Raw genomic sequence first — 17,041 nt, 5'->3', positions numbered from 1 at the left:
TTTACAATCAAAATCTTAATTTCAACAGCTATGAAATGTTCTGTTTAAATAATAATGAATTTATATACATAAGGCACTCTTAGAAAAGCTTTACCTCACCATCTGTAATTCTGTGACTTATGATTTCATAAATTGTTAAGCATGCTTAGGAATACTCTCAGAGTTATAAAACTGTCTCTTTTTATATCTTCATGATATCTTACTGTTTCTTTATTCATTCTGCTGCTCAGAAATGGGAAGGCCCGGGCACATTCAAAAGACATTTTTTCAGAAACAAACAGATTGCAAAGAGCATCTTAAATTGTTCTCTTAGACACCCTAATCAAGTACGTGTGCTTATATCCTTATATCCATATTTTCTTCTGAAATGATGCAGGCTCCAAAACGGTATCTATGGTGAGAAAATGGGAAGGTGCTCATTAACATGGTAAATGGCATCACATTGATGGGAGGAAAGTTGTACCACTACTGTGGTTGTGCTGACAAAATTTGCATTAAAAACCACAACTCATCTTTAACTTTTTAATGAAAGCAATAAGAATTTTAAATAAAAACCATACAAGCAGGCTGAAAGTAACACTTGAACTCTACTTATACAAAAATAATAATATAAATAAAATAAATAGCTAAGTATTACATATTAAAATATACATAAACATTAATAATAATCTGGATGTATTGCAAAACTATAGTCGATGACACTTAAATTCATCTGAAGACAGGTTTGCCTCCTAGAGCACACTTAAAAAGTCTAACAGAACTTTTAATGTTAAATGATAGAAGATAGGCACCTTCCAAATGCAGCATCTGCCCAGTTAATAATTACCTAAACAAAGAGATGGTACATGTGTTTCATCATGTGACTACCCACACAGAAAATTTACATTTCTATATGAACATCTATAGAATAGAACTTGACAAACCATGAGTAAGCAGATTTTAAAAACCCAAGAATTAATACCTTTTAAATTCTTGTTATTTTATATATATGGATTTTGAGAAGGAAATAGCTAGCCCTGCAGCAGAGGTGTCCACATACAACTACTATTTACTTCCATAGAGTACCTGGACTGTAGCTCTCTGTGCCTGCAAAGCACAGAGGTAGTAACAGCAATCAGTATAGCAGAATCATGGTAAGACTTTATCACAGGGTCAACAGTCATAGTCTGACTTCCCAGGTGATACAATTTAAAGAACAGAAGTTAAATAGTAGTTTTGTCATGTCTTTGGATTCATCTCTCTCTGCTTTCTCTTAGCATATGAGGAAGTTGGTGTTCATTCATCTCAAAAAATTAATGAGGCAGCTTTTCTTCATTTGGTACCACAGGTTCTCTTCCTTTTCCCCCTACTAGTCTTTCACTTTCCCAACATTTCACTCTTCTCTGCCATGCCAAAGCAATCCTGTTTTCCTACCTCCATTTGCCCAGTGCCCAAATATTATCCCATGAATTGCAGCTGTACCCAAAACATCAAACCACTTGCTAGCTATATTCGTAACCTCTGCTCACCCCACCTTACCTCTGCTTTTTGCATGGCACTGGAAAATGGCAGGGATGATCTTTTTCTTTGAAGTATCTGGTTTGGAGGTGAAATAAACCCATCTTTGTCTCTTTCTCTCTGGAAAACAAATAAACAAACAAACAAACAAACTAAACAAAAAACCCCCAGTGAAATGGGTAATGTGCTCATTGCCACAAGCCCTCTTAGCTGTGGTTCTCTGCAAGCCCCAGGCTAACCACAGTCAGACAGGACCATGCCACCCACTCCACCTGCCTTTCACCCAGCAGCAACAAGATTGAATCATTAAGGTTGGAAAAGACCTCCAAGATCCTCAGGTCCAACGTTTGACCTCACACCACCATGAGCACTAAACCATATGGCAAAGTGCCACATCCACTCATTTGGTGGTGACTCCACCGCTTGTCACTGACTTTCTGAGCTTATCACCCTTGTGCTGCTTTGTGGACAGCTGGGCATGTCATCGTATCCTTGAGGATCTCACCATCCCTGTGGACAGTGACAGACCCAAAATGTTCCAGCAGACGGCAATCTGGGCCACCCATGCCAGGGCTGTTCCACATCTGTACCATGCTGGCAGGCGGGTGGAGGTGGCAGTCTCCCCATTCTCATGATTCTGAGGGGCACATGTAGCCCCAGAGACCTTTGTGGGAGCCTGATGGCAGCGTCTGGGCACAGGGACAGCAGAGGTGGGTGCCCCTTCCCCTCACCTGAGCCAGTGTGTACCCAGGCGGCCAAGAAGACAATGGCATCCTGGCTGGGATCAGGAACAGTGTGGCCAGCAGGACTAGGGAAAGGCTTATCCCTCTGTATTTGGCACTGGGGAGGCCACACCTCAGCTCTGGGCCCCTCAATTCAGGAAAGCCATTGAGGTACTGGAGTTTGTCCAGAGAAGGCAATGGAGCCGAGGAAGGGACTCAAGCGCAAGTCCTATGAGGAGTGGCTTAGGGAGCTGGGGGTATTGAGTCTTAAGAAAAGGAGGCTCAAGGGTGACCTTATCACTCTCTACAACTACCTGAAAGGAGGTTGTGGTGGGTTGAGTAGCAGTGTCTTCTCCCAAGCAACTAGCAACAGGACAAGGGAATATAGTTTTAAGCTGCGTCAGGGGAGATTTAGGTTGGACATTAGGAAGAACTTCTTCAGAGAAAGGAGTATTAGATATTGGAATGGGCTGCCCAGGGAAGCAGTGGAGTCACCTTCCCTGGAGGTTTCAAGGAAAGACTGGACATGGCACGTGGTGCCATGGTCTGGTTGACCTGGTGGTGTTCGGTCATAGGCTGGACTCGATGATCTCAGAGGTCTTTTCCAATCTAATCGATTCTGTGATTCACCTCCCTGCCCGGGAATTGCCCGCAGAGGCGGGGGCTGGCTCGGGGCTCCCGGGGCTCGGTGCCCGGTCCCAGCCCGGGACAGGCGGCCCAGGCGGAACGCGGCGCTCCGGGCGGAGCGGAGCGGGGCGGGCAGGGCCGGGCGGCGTGCGGGGGGTGGCGGCCCCTGCAGGGCACCCGGAGCCTCGGCAGCCGCCGCCGCCGCGCCCGGCGGTGTCAGTGCCACGGTGTCCGCCGGGGAGCGAGAGGTAGCGCCGGCGCCCGCCCGCCCGATCCCCGCGGCCAGGCCCCCGCATGCAGCCCTCACCCTGGAGCGGCGGCGGCGGCGCATCGAGGAGCTCTCGCGGTCCTCCCGGCAGCGGCTGCTGCAGTCGCGGGACAGGATGTTCTCCAAGTTCACCTCCATCCTGCAGCACGCCGTGGAGGCGGTAAGGCCGCCGGCGGGCCCGGCCACGCCGCGCCGGGGCTGCGAGCCGGGCCTAGCGCTGAGCGCGGGGCAGGGGCTCGGACGGGCCCGGAGCCCCTTCCCCGCCGCCCCGCGGGGCTGCCGCCGGCCGGGACACCACGGGGCGCGGGTCCGGACCCGGCTCGGCCCTGCCGCGGGCCGGGGAAGGTGGAGGCCGAGGGGGAGGCTCCGCGGGGAGCGCGGGGACAGAGCGAATCGCCCCAGCGCGGCCGTGCAGAGCCGGGGGTGCCGGGGGAGGACGGAGCGGCCGCTGCCCGGGCGACCCTGGCTCCGTTTCCGCTGTCACCGCCGGGTACTGCCGGGCCCTAGGGCAGCCCAGGCCCGGCCCTCACTCGGCCCGTGCCTTTCGGCAAGACAAACAATAAAGGAGGTGAATCAGGAAGCTCCTCAGGATTTTCATATTGTAGCGGCCAGCAGACAATAGCCGCCGTCTCCGGTGCTTCTGCGGGACGGTGTCACTTTCCCAGTGACGTTTTTCACCTCTGGTTTATTGTGCCGCTGGCCGGGGCACCCGGGGCTGTGTGTGTGCTGGGCAGTGGAAGCGGGTCCTGTGTGTGAGCTGCCATTGCTGCAGGCCGCGTTCGGCTCTGCCTGTCCACACCGCTTATTTTTGTTTGCTTTTTGCTGAGGCGGGGTCCTGGTGGTGATTCCCTGCCTTTCAGCACCTCTCCCAGTAAGCCAACACACCTGCGAGACTTGAATGTGAAGAGATGCTGAAAGCTGGCGGTGAAATACTGCTGGAAGTGAAGGTGGAAAGTGTTGGAGGAAAATTGTTGAAATGGTTGCAAGAAGAGCTTGCAGGCTAAATCCTAATGGTTGTAAAAAGAGCCTGCATGCCAAATGCTGCCTCATGTGAGGGGCAGCCTTTGTGCATTAATGTATGCTTTGTGCATTAATGTATACTTCGATACTGTACTGGAGCACATCCTTGGCTTTATGTGTGCCTGTGGTTCTGTAGGAATATTCAGTTTTAAAAGTTAGGCATGTATTAATTAATTACAGTTTGCTCTTTTAGTGGTAAAGTGGCATTTGGAAGGAAATGTTTTAAATAATGACAAAATATCTTATTTGAAAACACTCTGACCACATGAGAATGCCTTCAATAGACAGTGCTTTCTTTGAAGGGGAAACAGAAATTTGTGCCTGCCTGACTAAAGAAAGCTTGTTATGGTGAGCTATGCCACATTTTGAGTGAGACCGGATGACTGAGAGATGCAGGAGTGAAGGAGAAGTTACTGTTCAGGACTACCAATTCAAGAGATCTAATAGAAGTTATTCCTAGAGGAATGTTTACATTATTGATGTGTGCAAAAATTAACAAAAAGAACTGCATTTATTTGAGATCCATAAGAAGAAAAATAGGAAAAACGAATGAGCTAAATGGAAAAGGAGAAAAGAGAAATGGTAGGGACTAGACAATCTTTTGATAAAAAAAAGAAAAACAAAATACAGAAACAGATTGATACCATCATTTTGCAAGTGAGTGCAGTCGAACAACATACTATTTGTCCTTGCTCGACTCTGGTGTCCCTTTTGGAATTGCCTCATTCTGCTACTACCAACGTGATGGATCTCCTGATAACAAATACTGCACTAAATTGCATTTACAGAGTTGTGACAAATACTGAGCACCACACACTGGGAATGAGACATGGGCTCACAAAAGCAAGAGGGTATTAAGAATGTTTCTTACTGGATCTAGAAAGTTTAACTCACCAATTCAAGACTGAACTGAGAAATAGAAATTTTTCACCAGTTTGGGGGCTGTATGTGACTTAAAGTGGTTGTTTCATTCTGTCTGTAATGAAAGTATGTGGGCTGCTTGGCTTTGCTATGCTGAAAATGAAAACTGGTGAATCCCAAATATTAGATAAGTCCACTTTGATGCTGCCTGCTGTTTTCAGAACCCAGAGAATTGCTGTTATTGCTGTGGAGCAAATGTAGCTTGTACAGCCCCAAGTGGACTCTGAACCCTGAATATCAGCAATGGAACTCATTACTAAGATATCAATTCTCGAAGGTTTTGGGTGCCTGCCTCCCATAGGAATTCAGTTGCAGCTGAACAATTTTCAGCTGAGCTGGACACTTAAATACACTTGAAGGGCTTAGATTTCATGGGTGGGACTACTTTAAATCAAAATGGTGGGTGAAGCCCTTCTCCCCTGTCCTTTCTCCTGCACATCACTTACATAATGCTCCTGCCCTGCCTCAGGGCCCACAGGCCTACAGACTTTAGGGAGATGCATTTAAACAGTACATTACTATGCTGTTAGATAATCATTGCTATCTTACCCTCAGTATGCCATCCCTCTGAACTCTTGACAAGGAGTTCCAAAGGTTGGCAGTCTGATAGACATGGCAGTATTTGCCTTTTATTTGTTGTGAATGTATCACTCTTCAATTGACTGCCTTTGTGACAGGACTGTGCTGAGGCAAACAGAAGGGATCAGCTGCTTTTTATTAAGACTTTTTCATACCAGGACTTTTTCCCGGAATGGTTATGGTGGTGTTCAAGGCCGGTCTGAATGGGGCTTTAAACAACCTGGTGTAGTGGAAGGTTCCCTGCCCATGGCAGAGGGATTTGAACTAGATGGTCTTTAAGGTCCCTTCCAACCCAAACCAGTCTATAATTCTATGATTCTACATTGAATAACCCAAAACTTTCATTTTTTTTCTGCCTAAATTGCCCAAGTGTTTGAAATCATATTCACGATTTTCATTACAATTGAATTCTAGTTTTTGTCACCTCTTATGTCAACCCTGCCAGTATTTTAGGTATTTTTTTGCTTTCTGGATTTCTCTGCAGCATCCAGATGAGCAAGCACTACTGTGTTACTGTGCTGACAGAGCACCCTTAAATTGGGTTGGGTGAGTTGGTAAGAATGGTGGACAGGACTGCAGTCCTTGTTCTGTTACCTTACTTCAGGGCAAAACAGAAATACTGTTGCTTCATGGGGTTAATATTATTGAATCTATGACAGTTTATGTATGGCTTGTCCTTGAGATGTTTTGTTTGCTATGCATTTCTGATATACTTTTATCCCAAAGGGCTATCCATGAGTGCTACATTCTCAGTAACAACAGAATGTAGTGTACAGTAACAAAGCAGCAAGTTAGACTTCTTTTTCTCTTATCTTGTGCTCTTCACTTATCTTTCCCTGGACAAAATATTTTGTCTACTGTAAAGTGGCCCGTCACTGTTCAAAGGGCTTTTGTTTGTATTTGATTTTGGCTTTTAGGTGTTTCATCTTAATAGTCAACTCAAAGGGAGGTTTTTGAGCTGTGTACCTTGAGCAGGAAAAATATAATTTTGGTTGTTTTGAATTTTGCAATTTGCTGTCAGACAAATATATTTGCATCTCTCTGTTGGTACCAGGGAGTGAATTAAGATTTTGGTGTCTGCTGCACATTCTTGAGACCCCCTTTCTACCAGTCTGTTATTCCACTGTATCTCTTACACTGGGAGCTTAACATACTTTTAAGTAGCTTCTTTTCATATTTTTGAGGTGGAACTAAGGTTTGAAAGAAACCGAGTCACTTGGTGTAGGCATTGCTCCAAAATCATGAGCTACATAACTGATCAGAACAGAATTTATTCTTCTTGAACCCACTTTATTTAATGTAATGACCTCACATTACTCATTGTTTTAATGTTGTGCTGCTTTAACAAATTATGATGACAAAATTTAATGCATGGCTTGCAAGCATCTGCAGCCTTAATTTTATATGTGAAAGCAGTGGCCATTATAAACTCTGTGCATCCATCAGCTGAAGATCAAATAAACCTTCAAGCATTAGTCCTTTTACGCATTTTCTGTTAGCCCAGACATTCACACTAGTGCAGTGGTAAGACTGAAGAAAAACATCAAGTGACTGCTGTAGTTTTCCTCGTTTCACTCAGGGCAGTGTGTGCACTTCCCCTTCCTTTCTCTTTGACCCAGTTTCTGCTTTCTTTTTTACTGTGACATCTGACCAGAAAGTACCTGTTATTTTTTTATACAGTGTTCTCTTTAGTTTCTGTCCAAAAGATACTGATACTGAGCTTGTCCAAAAGATATCACTAGCTTCTGATGTTTCTGTTCTTTTCGGTATTGAACTGCCCTTCTGAAAAGCTTACATGAAAAATACATGCACAAAAGAATTTCTGTTAAATACTGAGTATTTCTAAATGTCTTTGCCCTTGATGTTACTTTTTTCCCTGCCTAAACACAAATTTTATATACTTTTCAAAACTACATGGAATTGTATTTTGGACAGGTTTTGTAATGAGCAGACTATAGTTCTGGTCAAAGATCTCTAGTTCTCCTGAGAATAACACTTTTCCTACAAGGAGTGGGGTTTGATCTTTACATATTGTCACCAGAATGATAAGGCACCATGTGTTAAGTTTAGCTTGCTCACTCCTAGGAAGCCAAACTGCTGGAGTTGGGCACCAGATGGAAGAGCTAATCAATATCTGCTCCAATGGGCTGGTTTTTAGTAGTGTTCACTGAGTTTTGGCTATTTGATATACCAACACCTGCACTGCAGTCTTGAAGATGTTGGGTTTTTTCCCCAAAGGAAGAGAACTTCAGTTTGAGAGTTGGAGTCAATAGCTCAAAATTAGTAAGAACATAGTTAATTACATCAAGATTAATAAAATGGTGAGAAATAACTGTACTTTTAAGGTAATTCCTTCAAATTAGACAAATAGCAGGAATTAATGGCCTTCACAATGAATTTTGGTTTGCTTCAGAATCTCTAGACAAGTCTGAGTACTTATACAATAGAATTGTTATTCATGCTGGTGACTGTGACATGTATTTCATCTCAGCTGCTAGCTAATAATTCATCCTAAAATAGAAACTACAACTTCATCCTAGAATTACCTGTCCTGGTAGGGTTAAAGCATGTCAACCAAGTGTTTAGGAGCTGACATTTTTCTAATGCCTTCCAGTGCTTGGCTTTGTTTACATGTAAGGTGGTGTCTTGGTCTTGGTCTTTACCTTGATTTTGTGTCTGTGGGGGTTTTTGGGTTTGGTTTTGGGTGTGTCCTTTGGGTTTTTTTTAATTGGTAAAACACTTATTTCAGAATAATGCTGCTGGAGTTACATTTCGGTGGCAAGGCTGATCATGTGTTCCCAGTAGGATACCTGTACACGTGTACAGGTGCACACACCTGCTAATGGTATATCCATTTGGTATGTCTGGCTTGCAGTCCTCAGTTAGAGGAGACTGTGGAATCACTGAGTGTTTTAATTTAAAAGGGCAGGACCTGTCCCTGAATTACTTTTTCACCACTGAGAAGAATCCCTGGAGGCATTTGTTGGGAGGGAGAGTGTCTGTATCCCCTGTTCTCTCCCATGGTAGATAAATTATTGACAGTGCTGAGAAGTGAAATCCTTTTCCTGGCACTGCTCAGAAGCACTTAATTCATCTTGAGGCAGATGAGGCTAGAAGAAGTGGAGAGGAAAATCACATCAGCCAAGGATAAATCTTTAACGTTATCTATCATGTGTTACTTTGGAAATAGAGTGGTCTGAAAGGCCTGTATTCCTCAAAAGTTGTCTCTGCTATTTGTCAGCCAGCATTGAGGTTTTGGTATATTTTTTTTACAGAAAGATGCTAAATGATCATTACATTGCTTGAAATACACATTGACAGCAGCAAGTGCAACATATGAAGTATGATACAAAATAATCATATGCTCAGTCTTCAGTTTGTTCAGTTATTCTTCTGAATGTCAATAACCTCATAAACATCATAGTAAAATAAACTAGTTTTGTCCAGTGTGTGCTGCCCTGATATTTCTTCTGTGGTAGATGGTGTGCTAAAGTGCTGGTCCCAGTGCCCAGCCATGGAAATGTGGAAGACTTAGTGGGTGCAGACTGTCAGGGAGAGGATAAGCACTGTCAGTTTGATTTCCTAGTTGCCATTTTTGAGGGCACATTTCCACCCAGTATGCAGGCGGAGATAGTTGCCAAGCACCACTACTTTTGCAGTCTTGCATGTCAAAGTCCTGTATGCAAAGGGCCATTAACAATTAGCATTCCACTTATCTCACATGGCATGCTGTTCATATACTGGGCTCTACAGCTTTACTAAGATAAATTTAAATGTCATTAAATTCAAGGCAAAGAAGAGACTGACGTGGAAAATATCCAGAGGTTTTGCAAAGAGACCAGCACTACCTAGTGAAGACTATACAGATGCCTGGGCCTTGTGCTTATGTTTGCCCAAGAACAGAGACAACTCAGCACTTTTTAGACCCTACAAGGAGTCACCAGAGGAATTCAGAGTTACTAGTCTCAAATGTGGTATCTGTAGTTTTTTGGGGGAGAAAACTTTCCCACTGTGAGGTTGACTGAACCTTGGCACAGATTCCTGGAGTTGTCGTCGAATCTCCATTCTTTGATATATTCAAAAGGCATCTGGACATAGTCCTGGGCAGTTGGCTCTAGGTGACCATGCTGGAGCAGGGGGACTCCAGAGATATCTCCAGAGACCCCTTCCAACCTCAGCCCTTCTGTGATTCTGTACGGTGGTAGGGGCTTTCCCTATAGAATTGCTGATTTTACCAGCTCAGAACATTTTAGATTGTGGTCACAAATTCAGTGTTTGCCTCAACTCTTTCTTTGGAGAACAGAGAGGGGAAATGGTTGTGGTCCTCCTTTTTTCACATGCTGCCTATGGTGTAATGGGCCACAGGGCACCAGGTCTCCAGCTCAGTTGGGAAGGAGCCGATGGTGACTAAGTGGGAGGCTGTGTTTTATTCTTGCAGCATGTTATTCCTGGATACTGGTCACACCCAACCAGCCATCCCAAATTCCTCCAGAAAAGAAGAAACTTTCTTTTCTCTCAGAAATGAAATAAGAAATGTGCTTGTTTAAAAAAAACAAACAACCTGCCAAGTTCTGTGGTTGGGCCTGCTGTGAGGGAAAAAAAAACAAAACAAAAAACAAATCCCAAAAAACACAAAACCAAAAACCCATCACCAAAAACTGAACAAAGATCTTTTGAAAGAACTTGTAGTTAACAGGAAGAAATGCACAGCAAAAACTGTATGAAGCAACTAATTGGTATTTTTAAGGGAATAGAGGAGGAGAGGAGAACAGAGTGTACAAAAAAGGAAAATGGCATGAAGAGCAGATGTAAAAGAACATGATTTTTTTCTACAGGACAAAACTGTGATCTAGAGTAGAAACATAGGTTTCTAGTGTTGCTTTGCTGTATGAGCAATTGCTTTTGTTGCTTCAAATAGATTGTCTGGTCATAGAGACATCACAGAGATTATTACTGATGTTCACAAGCCAGGCAGTGTGACATGGGGCTCAGCCATGAATAATGTATGTAGGCCTTGTTAAAGGTAAAAGACCAGAGACTTAATTGTAGCACTAGTCTGCAGCAGCTCAGTTCCAAGTATAAGATAAAATTCAGTTTAATCTCTGAGGAAACATGTTAATTTCATTTGTAAATGGTTTTTGTTTGTTGTTTTTTTTCCCCATAGCTCGCACCTTCCCTTCCATTACAAGAAGATTTTGTTTACCACTGGAAAGCCATCACCCACTACTACATAGAGACCTCAGGTAAAAGAAAAAAGCACTTTGGGTTTGTCTCTTTTGTGAAAACTAAAATTATCAATTTCTGTGTTTTTAAAAAGAAAAGATTAAGAAATACTAAAATTAGTCATGTCTCTTATCAAAATGCCAACAATAGTAGTTAGTAATCAAAAGTGTTGTGTACCTCCACCCCTTAAAAAGTAGGCATGAAAAAGGATTCAAGGAGAGTTCCTAAGTACCACGTAGAGAACTGTACCTTTTCATGTCTGACCCAATTTCTGTCTTTGCAGATTTTGTTTAAATCTAAACAGACAGCTACAGAAATTTAGTCCCTGCTGTTTACCTGTTTATTGGTTTGCATCAGGGATTTTCTTTTCTTACCAAGATTTTAATAGAAGTAATTTTGTGGTCATAGATTTTATCAGACATATATGAATTCCATGTGCTCCCTATTAGTTTTTTTTGCTTTAGTGTCTTGTGTCAGTGAAAGGTGTTTTGATAAAATAGCTCTGAAAAGTGAATTTGTGAGCAGATTAGAACACGTTTTGTTAAACCTTATCCAGGTGTTATTTTGCTCTTCTAAAAAATGCATATTCTGATGAAATATGGCTGTAGTTGCTTTTTCTTAAACTTTTTCATGGGTTTTCTTTTTTTTTTTTTGCAAAATATGCAACTTGTAAATTTTTTATTTTGTTATTAAACTACTGTGTTTTAAAAATGAATGTTGCCACGCTTTCCTCAAGTGTATTAGTTCTGCATTTCTGCTGGAAGAGCTGTTGAATCTGTGTTTGTGTCTGGACTGATGATCTTGTTTATATCAACATTTACTCGTGCAAGCTACAACTTGACCCTTGGTTCTAAATACCTGTCTTTTGGAACACTGTGTGATGTTTCCTAAGGTGGAAAGGACAGGGTGGTGGGGGAAAAGTGATACCTGCAATGACGTGGTGCAGAGTAAAAGCTGACCTCTCTCCCAGACTTTCACAAGTCATTTGAAAAACAAGTTTCCACTGAGTGAATATATTTCTGTCCTCTGCAGCAGGAGCAGAATTATGCCTAGGAAATTCAAGCAAAACACTCCAGGCTACTGGAGGTTGTGGCAGAGACCAAAATCACTTTGACATGGCAGTTTTCCTGTGTGCTCTCATTGCCATGTGCATGCAAGTGACAGTTATTTTTAGGTTATTGCGTAAGAGGTAGTAACCATTTCCCTAGCTAGTGGGATAGCTGTTCAAGTAGAATTTTGCTGAAAAAAATAAAAGAGGAAAATCTTCATGTTGTGGATATGCTCTACAACATGTTAATACCAACTCCCACTGCCAGTGGCATAAATCCACTGCAGTTTCATGATTTTAGTATAATGAAATCAGTTGTACCCTTTCCTTCTTAAAGTTTGACATAAATCTATCTCAATGCAGAAAGCATAAAAGAGAAATTTAAAAACTTGTGAAGAATAAACAGCATGGAGTTTGGGTTTTCTTTGTCGTTATCATTAGAAAAAAAAACATTTGGTTTTCAAATTTGTAGAAGAATGATCAGGTGCAAATTAAGCTGATGTTAAAGGCCATTTAGAGCTTTGAAAATGCTACATGGAGAGTTAAAGAGGAAGTTATCAAGACAGAGTGGATACTAACCAGCAGATTGAGAGTTGAACCTTTCCCTCCCAAAACTTGGTTTCTGGCTGTAGAATTTTTCCTTTTTGACCATGTTTTGAATTTTGGCATTTCCCCTTTTCCCCATTGCAAGGTTAAATATCTGCCCAATGCATAATCCAGTTTACATTTCCAGATATGGTTCTGAAAATTTGATTCAGGACATGGTAAAAACTTACTGTATAAAAGATTCTTGAAATGAGTGGTCATGTTTTTAAATCTTAAATTTGGAACTGAACTTAAAAGTGAGGACAATATTTTAATAATTCTTAATTGCCCATCTCTTCTGTTCAGATGACAAAGCTCCTGTGACTGATACCAACATTCCTTCTCACCTGGAACAGATGTTGGATATTCTAGTTCAAGAAGAAAATGAGAGGGAATCAGGCGAAACAGGACCATGTATGGAATATTTGCTACATCACAAGATTTTGGAGACACTCTACACACTAGGAAAAGCTGACGTATGTACTTCTCAGCAGAGCAGATTATCTTTTGTGTGAGCTCCTAATTGTAATAGGAACTATTATTAATAGAAAAGTTCTACAGTAGGTGGTAGTGTGGGACACTGAACTCCAGCAAAAAGCTGTTTGCTTATGGTTCCAACATATTACAAATAACAGTCTTTTACAAGTGTGATCAAAGTAAGAAAACCAGAGAGATGCTAAGACAGAACCCTGAGATTTGTTACTCGCCACTCTGATAATATGGACTGTGAAACTAAGGGAAACATTTTTGTTCAGTCTAGAGTTTTTCTGGCTTCTGCAAGACAATATTATCCCTCTCTGTCCTTTGTTGGGAGATTCTTGGGTGAAAAGTGCTGTATTAGATACAAATTTTTGATAAATTTTTCTGAGTGTGGTGCATTATTGCTCAGAAAGACTTCCATGTCAGAAAGCATTAGTTTAATCTGATCTCCAGACAGTTTTCACATCTGAGTCTTTGGTATGAATGTAGTCCCTGGCACACGTGTGGCACACATGAAGTTCCCTTCATGGTCTTGGTGCATTCTTGTTTCTGTCTTTCTTGAAAGACTTCTGAGCTAAAGTGTACGGGGTTGGATGGGTCATGGGGTGAATTAGCTTGGCAGTCCTTGTGCTAGAACTTTCTGTATCACGATGCAGATGCAGTTAGGGAAGCGTGGTGTATCTTATACCAAGGACAAATGGAGCTCTCCAGGGTGTCATTCTCAGTCTTTTACACATTGTCATGAGTTTTTAATCCACTCGATTTTTTTTATAAATAGACAACACAGGATACGAGCAGTCTGAGCCTGGGATGTTCTGTGTTCTGAAAGGACCAGAGATCTGCAATTCCTGTTACTATACCACCTGTCCTACAATCAGGCTAAGATACCTGCTGTATTGAAAATACTTGCTCAGAAATACAGCTCATTCAGTAAATTATAAACTTTGTCAAGAAACCAAGATGAAATGGTGACATATGTGAAGTGGGTAATTAGTGGTGTGTTTCTAAGAGTTGAGAGAAGTCATTTTGTACTCATGCAAATACTCCTGTACAAGCAATTCTTGTAAAGCCTGTCTTTACACTTTGCCACTTTTGAGTTGATATATCTGAAGTAAACACACAGTTCAGTGCTTGCAAGATGTTGCAAAGATCTAGTGCAAAAAGAGTAATTTCCTTTCGCAGCAGTCAGTTAGACTTACTACATTACTGTATATGTGCCCTGATGGTAGATATTTTGCCATTCTATTCAACATGGATTAAAAATCTAGGAGTAGTTACTTTGAGAGGAAAGTCAGGTTGGGCAGTTGTCATTCCTAGCTGTTGCTACCCCTGCTCCATTCAGCTGTGCAGTGAACCAGAGGAGGGAAATTATGTCGGTTAAAATTAACTTATGGAGTAACAGCATGTATTAACATGGTAGAACACATGAGTTTTGGGGGATTTAGCAAGAAACAAAGGTACATAAAGGACCACAAACCATCAGATCTCATGGAGGTAGGAAAGTACTTTCATGTGATGAGGTGCATGGGGGACAGTAGAACAAGGGTCTGCCTGTTCCACAGATATTTGTGATTTATTTTATTTGCTTGTGATTTATATTCTGCTCAGGAAAAACAACAGCTTTCTCTTGTCCTGGAACATCTGTGCATTTATAAATGCTTTATCTGTCTAAGGTTGATTGCTTGTGATTTTAAAAAAACCTTTTGTAGATATTAAAATGTTTATAGTTTATAATTCTTTATTTGTATGTACTGACTCAGTGAGTGGCTGGATTTTGTGGTACAGTACCCTAAAGGAGAGCTGACCTGTAGCAAAATAATTCCAAGTTAATTTCCCCTTATTACTGTAATGATCTGGAATGTTTTCTGGAAAGATTGGTAGAAGTCTGCCCTAGAGCAATTAACTAAAAGTATGAATAATTTGAAAAGGAAAACAGCAATGAGATGCAACATTTTTTGTTGATCTCTGTTATTATCAATAAAAGTAATGTGTTAACAGATGATGATTTTTAAAATACTTTTGGGTATATTACTGCTGTTTAATTAGCCATTCTGAGTGAAAAATTTGCATCTCTGTTTTTCTCCACATTTGTTATATTTTTGTTATTGTTCATCTGGTTTTATTTCAGTGTCCTCCAGGAATGAAACAGCAAGTTCTGGCTTTTTACACAAAGCTTCTTGGAAGAATACGGCAACCTCTTCTCCCCCACATAAATGTGCACAGACCAGTGCAGGTACTGTTCAGATCTGAAGTAAACTATATTTTTGCATGACAAGTTTCTTTTATTCTGCTGTACCTAATGGTATCTTTAATTCTTCCATTGTCAAGTGAATTAAAGAAACTGCTCAAGTGCAGTATTGCTTTTAATGTATTGATGATCGAGCCATGAACTGCCACTGCAATGTAAGTCATAAATAATAAAGAAGACTTGTTTATGGCAATCTGAATCTAGAGCAAGTGTTCAAGCCAATAATCATACATAATTGTAGTATGTGTATAGAAAAATAATCCTGTCCACTATTCCTAGGAAAACCTATAGCTTACTCTCTGTCTTCATTGTTTGCTTTATGTGACAGAAATTAATCCGGTTGTGTGGTGAAGTTCTGGCAACACCAACAGAAAATGAAGAAATTCAGTTTCTCTGTATAGTATGTGCAAAGCTGAAACAAGATCCATACCTGGTCAACTTCTTCCTTGAGGTGAGTAAATCTATTCAGAATTTCTTGAGACATTGTTAGTGTTCTTCCCCAAAATAGCAGGATTCCAATATTAAAAAACAGACATGGAAATCCAGATGATTCCAAATTTAAAAGGGATCTCTAGTTGCAAACAGTACTGGCTGTGGAGTTCAGGCAAGCTGATGAACATTTCTTGTAGCTCCTGTTTCCTTCACAGCATTAGTGTAAATGTTGTAGCCTAAGGCATTTGTCTTCACAACTTGGGATGGTTGTTTCCCCATAAGGTACACGTGGTGCAGAATTGTCCTTTAATAGGAAAGAATATTCTTGTTGTTCACATCTAGGCCTCTTAGAGGTGCTGTTGTTGTGACTTGGTCACTGTTTCTGACCTTCAAGTGCATGAAAGGGTAAATTTACACAATTTTTTGTGGCAAGTTATGTCTCTTGTGGAAATAAGAACTGGAAGAACTTCATTCTGCTTACTTAAAGCTTTAAAAACCCTCTACTAATTTTATTTTGGTATTATTGTGCTCTTTTCTTTAGACTGAGTTTTCCTAGCTCTTCTGTAGAGGTAAAGAATATACATTGTAATGTTTGGCTTATTAGCTCTACCTCGGTCATATTTTATGCTAAACTTGCCCCATCTCATCCCATTTTAGGTGAAATACTCCTTGTAACTGATTGTTCCATACAAAGGGACACTTGATTCTCTGTGTTTCAACTTCTGCTCATGAGACCTTAAAAAAGTTCTAATATAGTGTCTGCTAGAAAGTTGTACCTTCATTTTATAAAATGAACAATAGTTTCTCTATTCACTTCTATTTTCAATACTACAAATTATCAGCTTTACATTTCTCACCACAAATCAAGTAGAGATTCTCATCAGCTGTGATATCAGTCGATTTTTTCACAGAATTATTTTTAAATCTGAACTTAGACATGGCATCATCCACCACAGATTTTGAAACTCTGACGGTTACATGTCACGAAAATATAAAAGTATATTTTTATATTGTCAACTCTCTGTTGATGCTGAATTCATGAGCACTTTGTATAGAAAGCATTGAATATGTGTTTTATGTAACCTTTTCTATTAGGTCATTCAGGACCCTGTTTTGCACCTTTGCAGGAGGCAGGTGAGCAGCTGAGCTGCAGAATTGCATGATTAGACAATAGCAAGTTTAAATACACACAAAAATTCTGTCTGTGTGTTGTTCAATGTACAAACTGCTTTGTGTTGCCTGCCAATATAAGAGGAATGAGCTATGGACACATTTCTAGGGGCATTCATACATTTATATATGTTAGGTCTTCTCATCAATGCCTCAGCTAAATAAACAATGGCTTTTCAAATGGCAGAAGAGTCCAGACATGAAGTAATAAGATCAAATAA

The 17,041-nt window shown here is 41.1% G+C and overlaps 1 protein-coding gene and 2 long non-coding RNA genes across 4 annotated transcripts in view; 2 read left to right on the top strand and 1 right to left on the bottom strand.

Moving 5' to 3' along the window:
- Positions 1-307: 307 nt before the first annotated feature.
- On the bottom strand, positions 308-3,385 carry LOC116790081. Its single transcript, XR_004358251.1, has 3 exons — positions 3,154-3,385; positions 1,519-1,617; positions 308-391 (listed from the first exon to the last, which is right to left on the bottom strand). It is a non-coding gene; the product is annotated as an uncharacterized LOC116790081 (long non-coding RNA).
- FAM160B1 (family with sequence similarity 160 member B1) overlaps positions 3,025-17,041 on the top strand; it is a 33,780-nt gene continuing 19,763 nt past the window's right edge. The window contains exons 1-6 of one of the 2 annotated variants that reach the window (XM_032694705.1): positions 3,025-3,274; positions 10,799-10,877; positions 12,797-12,966; positions 15,099-15,203; positions 15,547-15,669; positions 16,746-16,784. In XM_032694705.1, coding sequence (XP_032550596.1) covers positions 3,230-3,274; positions 10,799-10,877; positions 12,797-12,966; positions 15,099-15,203; positions 15,547-15,669; positions 16,746-16,784 — 561 coding nt within the window. In that variant the 5' untranslated portion in view covers positions 3,025-3,229. The remainder of the gene's footprint in view (positions 3,275-10,798; positions 10,878-12,796; positions 12,967-15,098; positions 15,204-15,546; positions 15,670-16,745; positions 16,785-17,041) is intronic. The other variant, XM_032694706.1, reaches the window with a different exon arrangement.
- On the top strand, positions 5,928-9,950 carry LOC116790082. The gene is made up of 3 exons (XR_004358252.1): positions 5,928-6,180; positions 7,851-7,857; positions 9,940-9,950. It is a non-coding gene; the product is annotated as an uncharacterized LOC116790082 (long non-coding RNA).

This window comes from Chiroxiphia lanceolata, chromosome 8 (genome assembly GCF_009829145.1).
Source record: "Chiroxiphia lanceolata isolate bChiLan1 chromosome 8, bChiLan1.pri, whole genome shotgun sequence".
Classification (NCBI taxonomy): Eukaryota; Metazoa; Chordata; class Aves; order Passeriformes; family Pipridae; genus Chiroxiphia; species Chiroxiphia lanceolata.
The sequence above is the reverse complement of the archived record's forward strand: the minus strand, read 5'-3'. Positions and strand labels throughout refer to the sequence as shown.